Source organism: Neltuma alba, unplaced genomic scaffold, assembly GCF_004799145.2.
Source record: "Neltuma alba isolate B1F8T4 unplaced genomic scaffold, ASM479914v2 tig00000444_pilon, whole genome shotgun sequence".
NCBI lineage: Eukaryota > Viridiplantae > Streptophyta > Magnoliopsida > Fabales > Fabaceae > Neltuma > Neltuma alba.
Window position 1 is genome coordinate 41,253 of NW_021632053.1, and position 14,513 is coordinate 55,765.

General features: G+C 33.9%; 1 protein-coding gene across 1 annotated transcript; it reads right to left on the reverse strand.

Moving 5' to 3' along the window:
* Positions 1 to 1,014: 1,014 nt before the first annotated feature.
* Positions 1,015 to 3,014, reverse strand: LOC114735631 (uncharacterized). Its single transcript, XM_028923368.1, has 2 exons — positions 2,662 to 3,014; positions 1,015 to 2,551 (listed from the first exon to the last, which is right to left on the reverse strand). Exons 1-2 carry the CDS (start codon positions 3,012 to 3,014, stop codon positions 1,015 to 1,017), a joined length of 1,890 nt encoding a protein of 629 aa, XP_028779201.1.
* Between the last annotated feature and the right edge of the window lie 11,499 nt (positions 3,015 to 14,513).

Here is a 14,513-nt window from a genome sequence, read left to right on the forward strand (position 1 = left end):
GTCCATTTACATTAGACGACCTTCACCCGAAGAAGCTGTCCGTCAGTGGACAGGCAGGGGAATCTCCGTTTGCAAGTGAGATTAGACAATTTGCAACATACATACAAATATTTACAACTAAAAATAGTCCATTTGCATGCGGACTGATTCACCTGGAGAAGCTGTCCAAGTATGGTTTCGTATACCATTTGCAAGTGACATTAGACAATTGGCAACATACATATATATATTCACAACTGTAATCAGTCCATTTACATACGATGACCTTCACCCGAAGAAGCTGTCCGTCAGTGGACAGGCAGGGGAATCTCCGTTTGCAAGTGACATTACACAATTTGCAACATACATACAAATATTTACAACTAAAAATAGTCCATTCGCATGTGGACAGATTACAGCCTAACATATCCTGCGACAGCTATAGTCACCTACTGTCATGAAATTTTTCAACTATTGACACCACTATACAAAATATAATCGAACCCACCACCAAAAAATCAAAATGGGTTGTCATAGCTACTTCCCCAACAACTCAACAACTACATAGTGGGGCTCATTTATGTACAAAAGTAGCTGTGTGTTGAACCAAAAAAATAAAAGACCATTTTGAGCAACAAAGTCACCCAGGGTTCGGGTTAGTGCAAATCTTTCTAGTGTGACCAGCTTCACCACATCCTGAGCAATGATACGCTTTCTTCTGCTGGAATTGTGATTCAATCCTCCTACCTCTGGGTCTTCCAGCACGCCGAGTTGTCAATGGTGGTTGTAGGAAGATGGTGGACGAGTAATCTTCATATCGAAGGGAATCTGGCCTAGGGATGTCATGGGTCTCAACTGGAATCATGAGTCTGCCATAAATTTTCTTTTGGGCTGAGAGTAAAAAGCAATCCTCGACATATGCATATATATTACCATATACCTTCTTGATTGCAGCACACGCATGTGGGCAAGGTAGTCCTGACATTTGCCAACCTTTGCAGGTACATTCACGTAACACAAGATTTACCCGCACATCTAGGTTTCCCCATCTGACCCTAAATTGTTCATTCCATAATTTTGCACATCCATTCTTTCTGATCTGGCCACATGATCCATCAACTTTTCCTCTATATTAGGTCCCACACCATTGCTCCAATTCGTCATGGCTTCTTTGCTGTGGTACATCTTGTTTGCCAATTTTTCCCTGTGCTCATGTATCAAGACAGCTATGTTGTGCTTCCTCTCACCAACAAGCCAAGCATTAAAGGATTCGGCTAGATTTGTTGTGATATTGTCCCACCTCTTGTAAGGAAATTTGCTTTGTGCCCAACGGTCAATGTCTCCATTTGTTTGAAGCCATTGTCCTAATTCTGGACAAAATGCCATTAGCTTTTCCATACTGCAATCAAAGTCTCTATCAAGTCTTGCGTATGCAATAGAATCAAGTAATTTTAGTGCAACTTCCTTTGTCTGTCCGCTGGTCCTCCTCTTTCCCCTGGTTATCTTCAAAAACTCAGCACTGTAATTCTCCTTCACATGACGGTAGCAAAAAGCATGTCGATCTCCTCCAAACACGGCTTGCACTGCACCTTTTATTGAGTTGTGTCTATCCGATACTATTGTCACTTCTAATGAGCCCGTAATATCCTTTATGTTACCAAGAAACCATGCCCAGTCATCAAGCGTCTCACCTCCAACAATCGCATATGCAAGTGGGAATAATTCATTATCCGCGTCATACGCTTGTGCTCCCAATAACGTTCCTTTGTACGGACCACTCAAGTGGCATCCATCCACATATAATACAGGTCTGCCACCTTTCAAAAACCCTTCTACACAGCAACCGTATGCAATAAATACAGCTTGAAATCTATTATCTGATGATGCAACCCACTTTGCTACCGTTTCTGGATCACTTTCCTTCAGCCTTTCACATATCCAAGGGATTAGCATATAAGACTCCTGCGGACAACCATGAATTTTTTCCAATGCTTTCTCTTTCGCCCTATATGCTTGTTGGTAGTTGAGCCTCAACCCATACTCTCTTTCCAAATCCCGTCTAATGTCATTTGGAGCTTTGTGCATGCAAGAAATCAACTCATCTATTATGACTGCTGAAGCAAGTTTGCACCTCTTTCTCTGAGGGACAACTAAGTTGTCTTGTGCATAATGCAAGTGTTCATAGTTAAATCTTCTCACAACTAGGAATCCATTATTCTCACCTACACCATATGCTGAAATTTCCCAGGGACAACCATCTACACAGCACTTCACAATCATCTTATGCCTATCATTCTTTACGTACCGGTAACCAAACTTGTGTGCAAGGCTATACTTATATAATGCCTCTCTAAAATGTTCAGCACTAACAAAGGTTTGCCCTCTTGACATCAACAAATCTGCCCACTTTGATGAATTCATCACCGCTATTGGGGTTGGCAACGTTTCCATACCTACACTTCCTATCAGTGTTGGCACATCTTGTACGGAAGATATGTTTATGTTGTCTGTGTCTAGATCCAATTCCATTGCAGATACTGACATTCCACAAGGGCCAACCAAATCATCTAACCTGCATAAACAAATACAGCTATTCAGTATTACAGTTCAATTTATCAAAATTGGACATATTCTTTCTTATCCTACACACAATCTTAATAAAACCAGTTGAGAACAACTTACTCTTGTACACTGTCCAGCTGTGACACTTGTGTGAAGTCTTTCTCATTCTCACAAACATAAACATGGCCACTACTATTGTTGTACTCAATTACTTGTCCAACACCAATATCGTCAACAAGATCCAAGAATGTATCCCGGTCAAAGCTAACTGTGTACTTCATTTTATATTCACGAGTCCCTGGCCACACATCATGAGCTACCATGCATTGTAGTTCTTCATATGTCATCCCTTCTCTAATCAATCTTCCAGTAATGATGCCCCCTTCATAAATGAATTTCCCTTCTGAGGTCTTTACAAAGTGCCCTCTAACATGAAAGATGCAAAATACTTGTTTCCTACTACTGCTAGCCATTTATCCTCTGCTGCTGCACATCATTCAAGTATGACACAACGTACGTTTACATCAGCAATTTGACAATTGACAACAAGAATTAGTATTTTCACAACATTATATTGCTTTTTCTCGCACACAACCAGAATTACCAAATTTACCATCGTACTATGTATTTTCACCATTCCTCTGCGCGTCTACCTGTCATATAACCCATTCCAGGCCACACACCCATTTCCCTTTCTTTTTCGCCTACCTATGTTCCTTCAGCAGTGCATTATTCTCAATATGCACCCACTTTTGAAAACATCACAAACACCACATCTTTAACAACTTAAAACAGCATCAGCATGAATTTCTTAAACCATAAAACCGTAAGATTTGCAACTCACTCCCAACCTACATGCCCATGCACTTAAATACTCATTTCTTCCTCATTCACCCATCACAACCCACCTGTGCTAACCGAATCACACCAACAAAACCAAAATTTTAACAACAAAATCTTACCTCCCACGCCAACCTGACGCTACTTCCAGAGAACACGCAACACTGTAGGGCACACTTGCGACTTCTCTCTCTTGCACCAACTCTAGCTTGGAGTCCGAAAGACGGCGGAGGGACGGACCGCAAAAGTGAAGCTCCGCCACTGCGTTTTCTCAGCTCATGGTTGTCAGCTATCTCCCTTCCGCACCGGCGCGCTGCATGGGAGAGGCAGGAAATAACGCCATCTCCTCCCTTTCCGTCTTTCTTCCGTCTTTTACACCCGCTGATAATATGTCTCATTTTCGGAGGAAATAAGTCTTCATTAGGGGCAGTGGCGTCATTTCGCTTGTGGAATTAATATCAGATTGGCCCCTTGGTCTTGCAGTGAGATTTCAGAATGTTTTGGGGGCTCTTTGAAATTTTTTGTCTTCTGCGGTCCTACAGTGAAATTTTCCCAAAAAAGAACCTTATTTTTAATTGAATTTTTAAAAATTTAATATTAGGTAAAAGTTAAATTAGATAATCTAATTTATGTTTAAATTGACTTTATAAAAGTAGTTGTTTGAATTATTATTGAAAAAGTAAGTTTAGTTATAAAATAATTAAAAAAAGGCATGAACTTTATTAAATAATACTACTTCCTGTTCTTAACATAAAAGCTAATTGTAAATTCAATTTGATTCTAAATATAATATTTTAATTTACTTTGTTTCTCATATTTATTCATTTTATCCTAGTAATCCTTAAAATGATTGGACATGTTAAGTGGTTTCTATCAATGGATAGTTCAGTAGACATGATTAATAAGGATATTTTAGAAATAACAACTCTCATTTATTATAAATAAATAACTTGACTAATTTTCTTAATGCTAGCAAATTAGTTATTTGGCTCTTATATTAAAAATTGGAAGTATCATGTAATTATTATGTCTTCAATGGTTTTCACCAACTACAAAATTAGTGATGGATTTTTTTTCGTCACAAATTCTGTTACTAAAATTACCGACAAAACTTAGTGATAGAAAATATTCATTGCTAATTTTAGTAATAGAACCAAATTAACGACAGATTAGTGATAGAAAATAAAGTTCTGTTGTTAACCTGTTATAAAAGAAAAATTGATGCAATTTTTAAATCACTAATTTTCGTTACTGATCCGTTACTAACTCCCGTCACAAAATATCCCATCACAAAATATTTTGTGACGGAATTAGTGATGAAATTTTGTCACTGATTTTCATTGCTATTCTATGACTATTACTTCACAAAAAATTATAATATAAATATATAACAATTATTTTTAATATTTATTATTAAAATAAAAATATAATATATGATAATTTTTAATAATATATTATATATAAATAGAAAAATGTAAATATTATAAATAAAAATAAAAAATAAAATACATAATACACTCATTATTTTATTAAATATTCGAATAAAAATATTAATTATTAGTAATTTTTTATTAAATACAAAAATTAAATTGAAATAAATAATATATTAAATTATATATAATATTTATTTTATATATTTGTATTTGTCATTAAAAATATTATATATATTTATTTTTGTATAAAAGTTTTACAGGTGTTTCTCAGCTCAATTGGCAAAAACTTCAGCATACACGTAGAAGGTTCCATGTTTGAATCACAACTCCTTCACAAAATTGGCTCACGAAAACGTGACGATGACATATACAAAGCGATGACATGGTAGCTTATAATGATAGGCATGTGGTGATGATGTGGCAACATGTAAGAGAGAAGAGGTGGTGAGATGGCGGTCATCAGCAAAATAAAAAAATTTGGCAACAAATGAAATTTCCATCACAAATCTGTTACTATTTTGTGCCAAAATTTCTATCAGATACCCTCATTAGTTAGCAATGAATTAGTAACAAAAATTTTTTTTCATTACTAATTTGTTGTTTCTTGTAGTACAACTTATAAGCACAATTGCATAAGTCATAAGCCGGTTTCAAGTGCTTTGTAGTCATGCTGAAAAAAACAACTTTTAACCCATAAATAAGATGGGCCAAAATTTAATTCAAATAGCTGGAAGAAGGAAAAAAAAACCAAATGTGCATATACCCTTCAAAAGCTACTTATTGCTAGGGTTGTTCAAGGGTTGGATGGCCCCATCTCGATCTCATCTCGATAAACAGGAACAGGACGAGATTTTATAAGATTGGGACAGTCTCGAGACAAGACATGACGTTGTACTTTCTGTTTTTTTTTCCACAAACCATTGCAATTCTCAGCGTGGATCTTTTTTATGTTGTAATGTTTGTTTTTTATTAGACTTTTGAAGAAAAAAAAAATTTTAAAAATATTACGTAGAAAGTCTAATTATATAATATAAAAAAGATGTAAAAACAATATTGTAAAGAAATTTCATAAAAGAAACACTATATAATGGTTTTATGAATTATTTTATTAAGGAATGAGATTTTGTTGAAATAATACTGCAACATAAGAGTTGAAAATTACTATAAAAAAATTATTCTTAATAAGTAAATTGAGTAATCTAATAATAATTATTAAGGATAATTAATTTGGAGGTCTTTATAATTTTCTTCAATTTTAAATCAAGTCCTGCGTTTTTTTTATTAGCTCCTTTGACTTTACGGCTGATAATCCTTGAAATATAAAACTGTTAAACAAAAATTAACAGAGTTAAATCTCTGTTAGATAGCATTGGGTGGACCAAATTCTCCCTCTTATTCCTTCCACCAAAACGCTATTTCTCTACTCCCTCCACCGCCATCTCTCTCCTCTCTCGTTTCATCATTCCTGCATCTTGTCCTTCCATATCGCGAGCATGAAGAATTTAGTCTGGATATGAATGGACGAATTTTCTTGATTTGACCCTACTTGGCAATTTTATAATGTTTTAACAAAGCATATCTTTTAACTATTACATCTATATATGCACATATATAATGATAATCTCGAATTTGTTCATTTGTTTACATCAAGCGATTTTTATCCATTTCTCTAAGATTTGGTACGAAAACAGCAACTTGGTACGATAAGCAGGTACTTAGCTCTTGACATTGAAAGACCAAAATTCTTGTTCAAGTCCAAATCTTTCAGGGTCATCCCTGATGGAAGCTCCAACCTGAAACAATTGTAACTGAATGACCACCAGCTCCATCGTGCACAGCCCTAACGACTGTCTCCAAAATCCTCTCCGGCCAAAGCCCATCTTCTTTGGCCAAGCCTCATGATCTCGCCCCAGCGCCCATATGTTCTCTCTACCACGAAAAGTAGAGCTCTGGGATGGCTTTTGGGTCGGAGAAGAGAAGAGAAATGGCGGTGGATAGAGCAGAGAAAGAGAGAGCGTTTTGGTAGAAAGGAGTAGAAGGAGAATATGGTCCAGCTCAATGCCACCTAACGGAGTTTAACTTTGTTAATACTTATTTAATAGTTTTAACTCTCAAGGAGTAACCACTCTAACAATGCAAAGTTAAAGGATGTAATTAAAAAAAAAAAAAAGCTTAGGGACCAGATTCAAAATGAAAGGAAATTACAAGGACCTCTCAATTAATTATTCCTAATTATTAATAATTTATTTTTTTAAAAAAAGGTTAAGATGCATTTAGCATCATTGAATATTTTATCAGGTGCATGCAGCACCTTAAAGTATTTTTTAGTGTATCTAATATTTTAAAGTATTTTTCAAGTGCATTCAACACTCTAAAGTATTTCTTTTTGGCTTAATGCTGGATGTGTAACATTCTCAAATTTTTTTTAGGATTTAAATTTTATTAAAAGGAGATTAATTAATAGTACTTAAATTTAATCTTACAGCTTAAATTATAAATCATAATTTTAATGAAAAATATAAATATAATTTTTTTTAAAAAAGCAATATATTAGACAAATAAAAATAAATAAATATATAAAAATGAAAAAATGAGGCAAGTGGGTGGCCACCTGCTGCCGTGAAGAAGGAAGGGGAAGCAATCCCCCTGTGGACCGTGGCCCTCTCAATATAAAAAAAAATAAAATTGAAGACACTTTAATAGTGGCGGCGATGTTTTAAAAGCCAGACCAAAAATTGAATTGGATAGATCAACGGGTCATGATTCAATCAGTCAAACTGGTACTGGTGATGCAATAATTAATTTAAAACAATATTATATACATATAATTAATATATATGAAAAATATCAAATTATTAAATAATTTAGAAATGCATTTAAATAATATAAAATTATAATGAAATCATTGAAAATGGACTAAAACCTTATATATTTAAATTTATGTATGTTTAAAATATTTAGTGATATTAAAAATTAATAATTCATTCAAATCAAAATATTGTTTTAAAAGATAGACCAAATATCAAAACAAAAAAGCTAGCAACTCACGATTTTAACACCACAATATATGAAATTTTTGATGAAATAATATTCTATGGTTATAACTAGTCTAAAAATATATTAGGATATTTAAGGGGGTCTTTTTTATTTCTCTTTTATTTTTTTAAATTTTTTAGTATTTTTTCAGTCAGGCTAAAAAACCGGCCGGTTTTCTGAAAACCGTTCTAATTCCTGGTCCAACTCTGATTTTCGGCTTAATGACGGCTCAACTCCTGTCCAATCCGGCTTAACCACGTGAATGGTTTTTTGGTCCAAACCGAGCCATTAATGAGTTCGACTGACGGTTCAATCGATCCAATCGTCTGGTCCGGTCCGGTTCTTTAATTATTGAGTGAGGGTCATGTGTACCCCCACTATCAAAACTTTTTCCCCCTCCCCTTTCTGCTTCATTTTTGTATTCCTCTGGTCCGTCTCTAGCGAGCTATGGGAGCAAGTGTGAGAGACTAAGAGAGGGTGAGAGGAAGGGAAGAAAGATAGTCTTATTTAGCTTCATTTAAGTAAGCCATTTCCATCCTACTTTTTCTATTTAGCTTTTTTTTTCCTTGTAAGTTTATGGCAAAAAATGAAATTTGTTAGGGCTTGATAGATTTTTAATCTTTGATATTAGTGGAGCTTGTGGGGTTAGAATAGGAGTTTTATGACTAAGATTTTTTCATTTAGATGGTTGATTTGAGGAAATATAAGTTAGGATTTGGTTGGAAAATTGTGATTTGTGATAATGGTGATATTAATTTTGAAATTGATCTCTTAGTTTAGTTCATTAGAGGTTATATTGAAGATTCAATACTTTAGCTTTGAGGATTTTTGTTGGAATAAGAATGTTGATGCTTTTGGGAGAAACTTTAACTAGTGAAAGTTGGATATTTTGAATAAATTGGGAAAAATGTTATACTTCAATGATCCTAATGAGTGAATGATGATTAATAGAAGATGGAAATAGGATTGCAATGATGATTTGAGGCATAGTGATGTATGGTTATTTTTCTCTAAGAATCAAAGTGAGCACTTTTGAGGCTTTTAAATGATTTGAAGGAATTATTCTCATTAATAATGTTAATGAGTGAAATAGAGTTGAGAAGTTCTAGAAATTGTTATTTGGAGGAATAGATTAATTATTATTTTTTCTAAAGATATTTTTTTTAAGTAAGCCAATTATGGGGTTTTAACTAGTGAACTATTTAATATTATGTCAATTAGTTTTTTTATTAATATATGTTTATAAATTCATTATTGTAGAGTGAGTTTGGTTTGGGTTATTGGGTTTTAAATCCTCCCATTTTTGTTCTTGTGTGAAGAACTTGAGGTGATCACTTTCTGATTTATCTTGTATGCTTATTGATGTGATTATAAGCATATATTGATATTATAAATGTTATCATTATATGTTATAGTATTTTATGTATAAAAAGTGTGGAATAAAAATATGAAATTTATGTTTTGATAAATTTGTTAGTTAAGTGGGCATGAATTGTTTTATTTTGAGATTATATTGTTGATGTTGAACAAAACTGAGTATCAAATATGGAAATAATTTTATGGATATTGAATTATGTAAAATTAAACTATTGAAATGCTCATAGAACTGTATTGGGTTGTGATGAAGTATGATTGTGGGAGGTTTCACTACTACAAAAAAAGTCCATTTTCGTCCCCTATTTTCATCTGAAAACAAAAACAGAGGAAAAAAGTGCCCCATACTCATCTGTTGAGCTATAACAGAGAGTATGGACTCAGATACTCATTTGGCCAGTGGACCAGACAAGTATGGCCCCAATATACTCATCTGGTCAGCTAGACCAGATGAGTTTGGGCCTATATACTGGTCTGGTCCACTAGACTAGACGAGTATGGGTCCTTTTTAAAAAAAAAATTCAAAACCCCCCTAAACTGATTAGACCTGGCCTCCCCCCCACCTAAAAAATTTCATCAGTCCTGCCTCCCCCCATTTAACATCAGTCTCCCCCTCCCCCCAAAATTTCCAGTTTGCCCGCTGCAACCCCCTATTTCCAGTTTGTCACCCTCCCGAAAAGAAATTTCCTTCCAGTTTTGCTACGGAGGTTGATACCCCCCCCATTTTCAGCTTCATACCACTTGCTAACATTTTCTTCATCTTGCTTGCAGTAGTGGACCCCCCCAATTTTGCTTGTGGTAGTTACCCCCCCCCCCCCGAATTTCATTTTTTCTTCATCTCTTTCTCCTTCCTTGCTCACATTTTCTCCCCCTTCATTGTCAAGTAGCCATGGGTACGTGTTGTAGCTTGCTGTGGGTGACTTCTACAGTTGGTCGTGTTATGCTTCCTCCTCGTCCTCCTTCATTTTCATTCTTCACTTTGTAAGTTAGTAGCTACATATCTTTTCTAGGTGAAGGATTGATGGTATATATTATCTTGTGTTGCTACAGTCGAATCCATTAGAATTAGGAGTTTGTGATTTTTTTGTGACTTAGATGTTTGATGAAATGCCTCTATGTATAAGTAATGGAATGGAATTGAGTTTTGCCATCTTATGTGATTTGAATTTTTTTTCCAAATTATTATAGCCATGAATTATGAAGGAGTGGTTTTATAGATTGTATTGTTGTACTATAGGTAGAATTGATAAAATGCCTACGTATGTGAGCTATATGAATTTAATTTGAGCTAGAAACAATTAATAATGGTTAGATTAAATAAATTGATGACTTTAAATAAAAATAAACATGTTTTATTTATTGTAAAAAGAATTTGGTAGGAATAAGTTTTATTTTTTGAAAATGAATAAAATTTTCTCATGATGTCATACAAAATTTCATCACCACCAAGTTGTTTATCCTTAGATAAATCATGCAAGAGTTACCATTATCAATGTTATTAATACATAATAAAAGTTTATGTTAAAATACTAACTATGTAATTAATTAATTTTATTTCTTTGTTTATAAAAAATGTCAAATTGCAGTAACCAATAAAAATATATTTTAAAACATGAACTTCTTATACTTTTATTTAAGTCATAATGATGTACAATTCCAAAATGTTTAAGATCAAGTTATAAGATATCAACTTAATTAATATTGGATAATCCTTTATTTCAGGTAAAAGTCTTTATTTATGTTCCTTGTTTTTAAATTTTTTAAATTTCTTAATTTGCTTGATTAAATTGTTGAAATTAGTTTTTAATTACTTTAGTTGTTTTGGAATTGAGCTGAATAGAATTAAAGTATTGTTGAGTTTGGTCTTGAATTAAATTATTTAGAATTACTTGTATATTAATAGAATGGATCCTAGTTGGACGAGTGCTTTGAGAACAAGTAAGGAGTATGAGAATAAGGTAGAATAATTTATTAAATTTACTAAAAGAAATACTTATGACAAAAGTAGAAAGTATTTTTGCCTCTGTGTTAATTGTTTAAATGGGAGATGATTGACTATTGATGGTATAAAGGATCACTTATTTTGTGAGGGGATCAATCTTCGATATACAAGATAGATATGGCATGGTAAAAGAGGAACAATACCATTAGTTGAAAAAGAGGAAGTTGTAGGTCGCTTCAATGATAGAAGGGGTGATATGATTCATGATGTTGGAATGGGGTTCTTTGCACAATCGTGTATAAATGATAGCTTGCAAAGTGATGCAGAGATAGTTTTATATCCTAGGTGTTCTAAGTATACACGGTTGATAGCTATATTGAAATTATTCAATTTGAAGGCAACTGGGTGGACAGATAAAAGTTTTATGAAGTTACTTCAATTATTGGATGATATGGTTCTAGCTGATAATTTTCTTCTAAATAGCATGTATGAGGCAAAAAAAATCTTGTCTCAAATGGGTATAGGCTATGAAAAGATACACACATGTCCTAATGATTACATATTATGCAAGAGAGAGTATGTTGATCTTAGTGAGTGTCCAAAATATTGATCTTCATGATAAAGTGAAGAATAACATAGGTAGTGATGGTGATGCTAATAAGACAACTAAAAGGGTACCTTTGAAGGTACTATGGTATCTTTCAATAATATCACGATTTAAACGTTTTTTTGTGATGCAACAAGGCAAAGAAGTTAACATGGCATTTTGATGAGAAAATATTAGACGGAAAACATCTTAGGCACCCTGCTAATTCTTCTTAGTGGAAGAAAATAGATGAAGTGTGTCCAGAATTCGGTAGTGAGCCATGAAACCTTTGTCTTGGGCTTTGCACTGATGGAATCAATCCTTATGGTAATTTCAATAGCACACATAGTGCATAGCCAGTTTTTTTGGTGATTTACAACTTACCTCCCTGGTTGTGTATGAAGTGCAAATACATAATGTTGTCTATGATGATTTCGGGACCAAAACAGTCAAGAAACAATGTCGATATCTACTTGGCACCTTTGATTAAAGAGTTGAAGAGATTGTGGGAGGAAGGCATGGATATGTTTGATGCACATAAGCAAGAGCCCTTTAAGTTGCATACAATGATCTTCACGATGATAAATGACTTTCCTGCCTATAAAAACTTGTTAGGATATAGTGTAAAGGGACATAAAGCATGTCCTATATGTGAAGCGAACACACACTATCACCAACTGAAGCATAGAAGAAAAACAATTTATCTTGGTCACAAGAGGATTCTTGATTGGTTTCACCTATACCGTAAATTGAAAAAAGGTTTTTAATGGCTCACCAGAACATGGAATGGCTCCAAAGCCATTAACTGGACAGGAAGTTTACCGTAAGGTGGAAAGAATTGATGTCATCTTTGGTATGAAATAAGAGGATTGCAGGTGATCAAAAGAATACTTGAAAAAAAAAGGTCCATTTTCTTTGATCTTCTATGTTGGTGTAATTTTGATGTTAGACACAGTCTTGATGATGCATGTGGAGAAAAACATTTATGATAGCCTTATTGGTACCCTTTTGCACATATCAGAAAAAACCAAGGATAGAATCAACATGAGACTAGACTTGACTGAAATGGGAATAAGAGAATAGTTACATCCACAACTACAAGAGGGTGGTAAGAGGGCTTATTTGGAACCAGCAACACACACGTTGTCTAAAGTAGAGAAAACCAACTTGTGCTGATGTTTGCATAACATTGAGGTGTCATAAGGTTATTCTTCTAATGTGAAAAGGCTTGTGTCGATGGATGATTTAAAGTTAGTTGGAATGAAGTATCATGATTACCATGTATTAATGCAACAGCTATTACTATTGGCTATTCGAGGCATTATGAAAGATGATGTGAGAAGCATGATAACTAGATTGTGTATTTTTTTTTCAATGCTACATGCAGAAAAGTCATTAACACAGAAAAATTAGATGAATTCGAAAACAAGGGGTATCTTATTCTATGTCAACTAGAAATGTACTTTCCTCCAGTATTTTTTGATATTATGGTATATTTAATAGTTCATTTAGGAAGAGAGATAAGGCTCTGTGACCCTGTATATCTAAGATGAATGTATCCATTTGAGAGATACATGAAAGTCTTGAAAGGTTATTCTAAAAATTCTTATCAACCTGAGGCATCAATTATTGAAAGATACGTAGTAAAAAGCATTGGCTGTGAAGAACTATTCCAAGCACACTTATACATTTTAAATAATATGAAGGAAGTTTAACTATACTTAGATAACCATAAGAAGAGTTTAAAGGACAAATATCTGAAGAAAAGCGATAGACAAATAGCTAATGAGCATAACAAGAGATTTATTGTGTGGTTCAAGAAAAAGGTTTGGAGGGAGACAAATGTTTCTGACATAGTAAAATAGTTAGCATGGGGGCCTCAATTTGTGACAAAGGTTTGAAGTGGATATGATATAAATGGGTAATCCTTCTACACAAAAGCTCAAAATGAGAAAAGTACTATGCAAAACAATAGGGTAATGGTAGTAGCTGAAGCTATGCATTTCTCTAGCGCCAAAGATAAAAACCCTAAATTGGCATCCATGGCCTATTATGGTGTAATTGAAGAGATATGAGACGTAAGTTACACCAACTTCAAATTCCTATCTTCAAGTGTAAGTGGGTCAACAATAATAGTGTTTAAATAGATCAAAAATTTGGATTTATCTTAATTGATCTTCATAGGGTTGGCTATACAAATAAGCCATTTATTTTAGCCAGCCAAGCAAAACAAGTATTTCATGTCACAAATCCTGCCAATACCAAATTGTCAATTGTACTTCGAGGTAAAAAACAAAAGGACAGTGATCCAACTTTGAACATTGATGAGACACCACCTTTCACTGCAAATCCACCTTTAATGAATGAAGTATAATTGGTAGATGATGATAAATATGTTATTAGAGATAATCACTATGAAGGAATATGAGATAATGCATAATAGAAGACCCTAACAAAAAATTTATGCACTATAATAGAATTTTGTGTTTACCTTTGTTAATTTTTTCATTGATTTCATTACAGTTGACTCACCTATTTCACTCTAGTTTATAACAGGACATAGAGGATGATGATAGAAACACGGGCGATTCTGGTGAAGATCAAGTGAACGATTAACCTATTAGAAAAAAGGGTACAGGCACCACAAGAATGCCAATTGTCACAGGAAAATTCAGAGGAACCATATGGACTTTGATGATGATATGAATCTAGTTGATCCAGAGGCAGATAGGTTCATAAGCTACGTAGGCTTTCTGGGTCA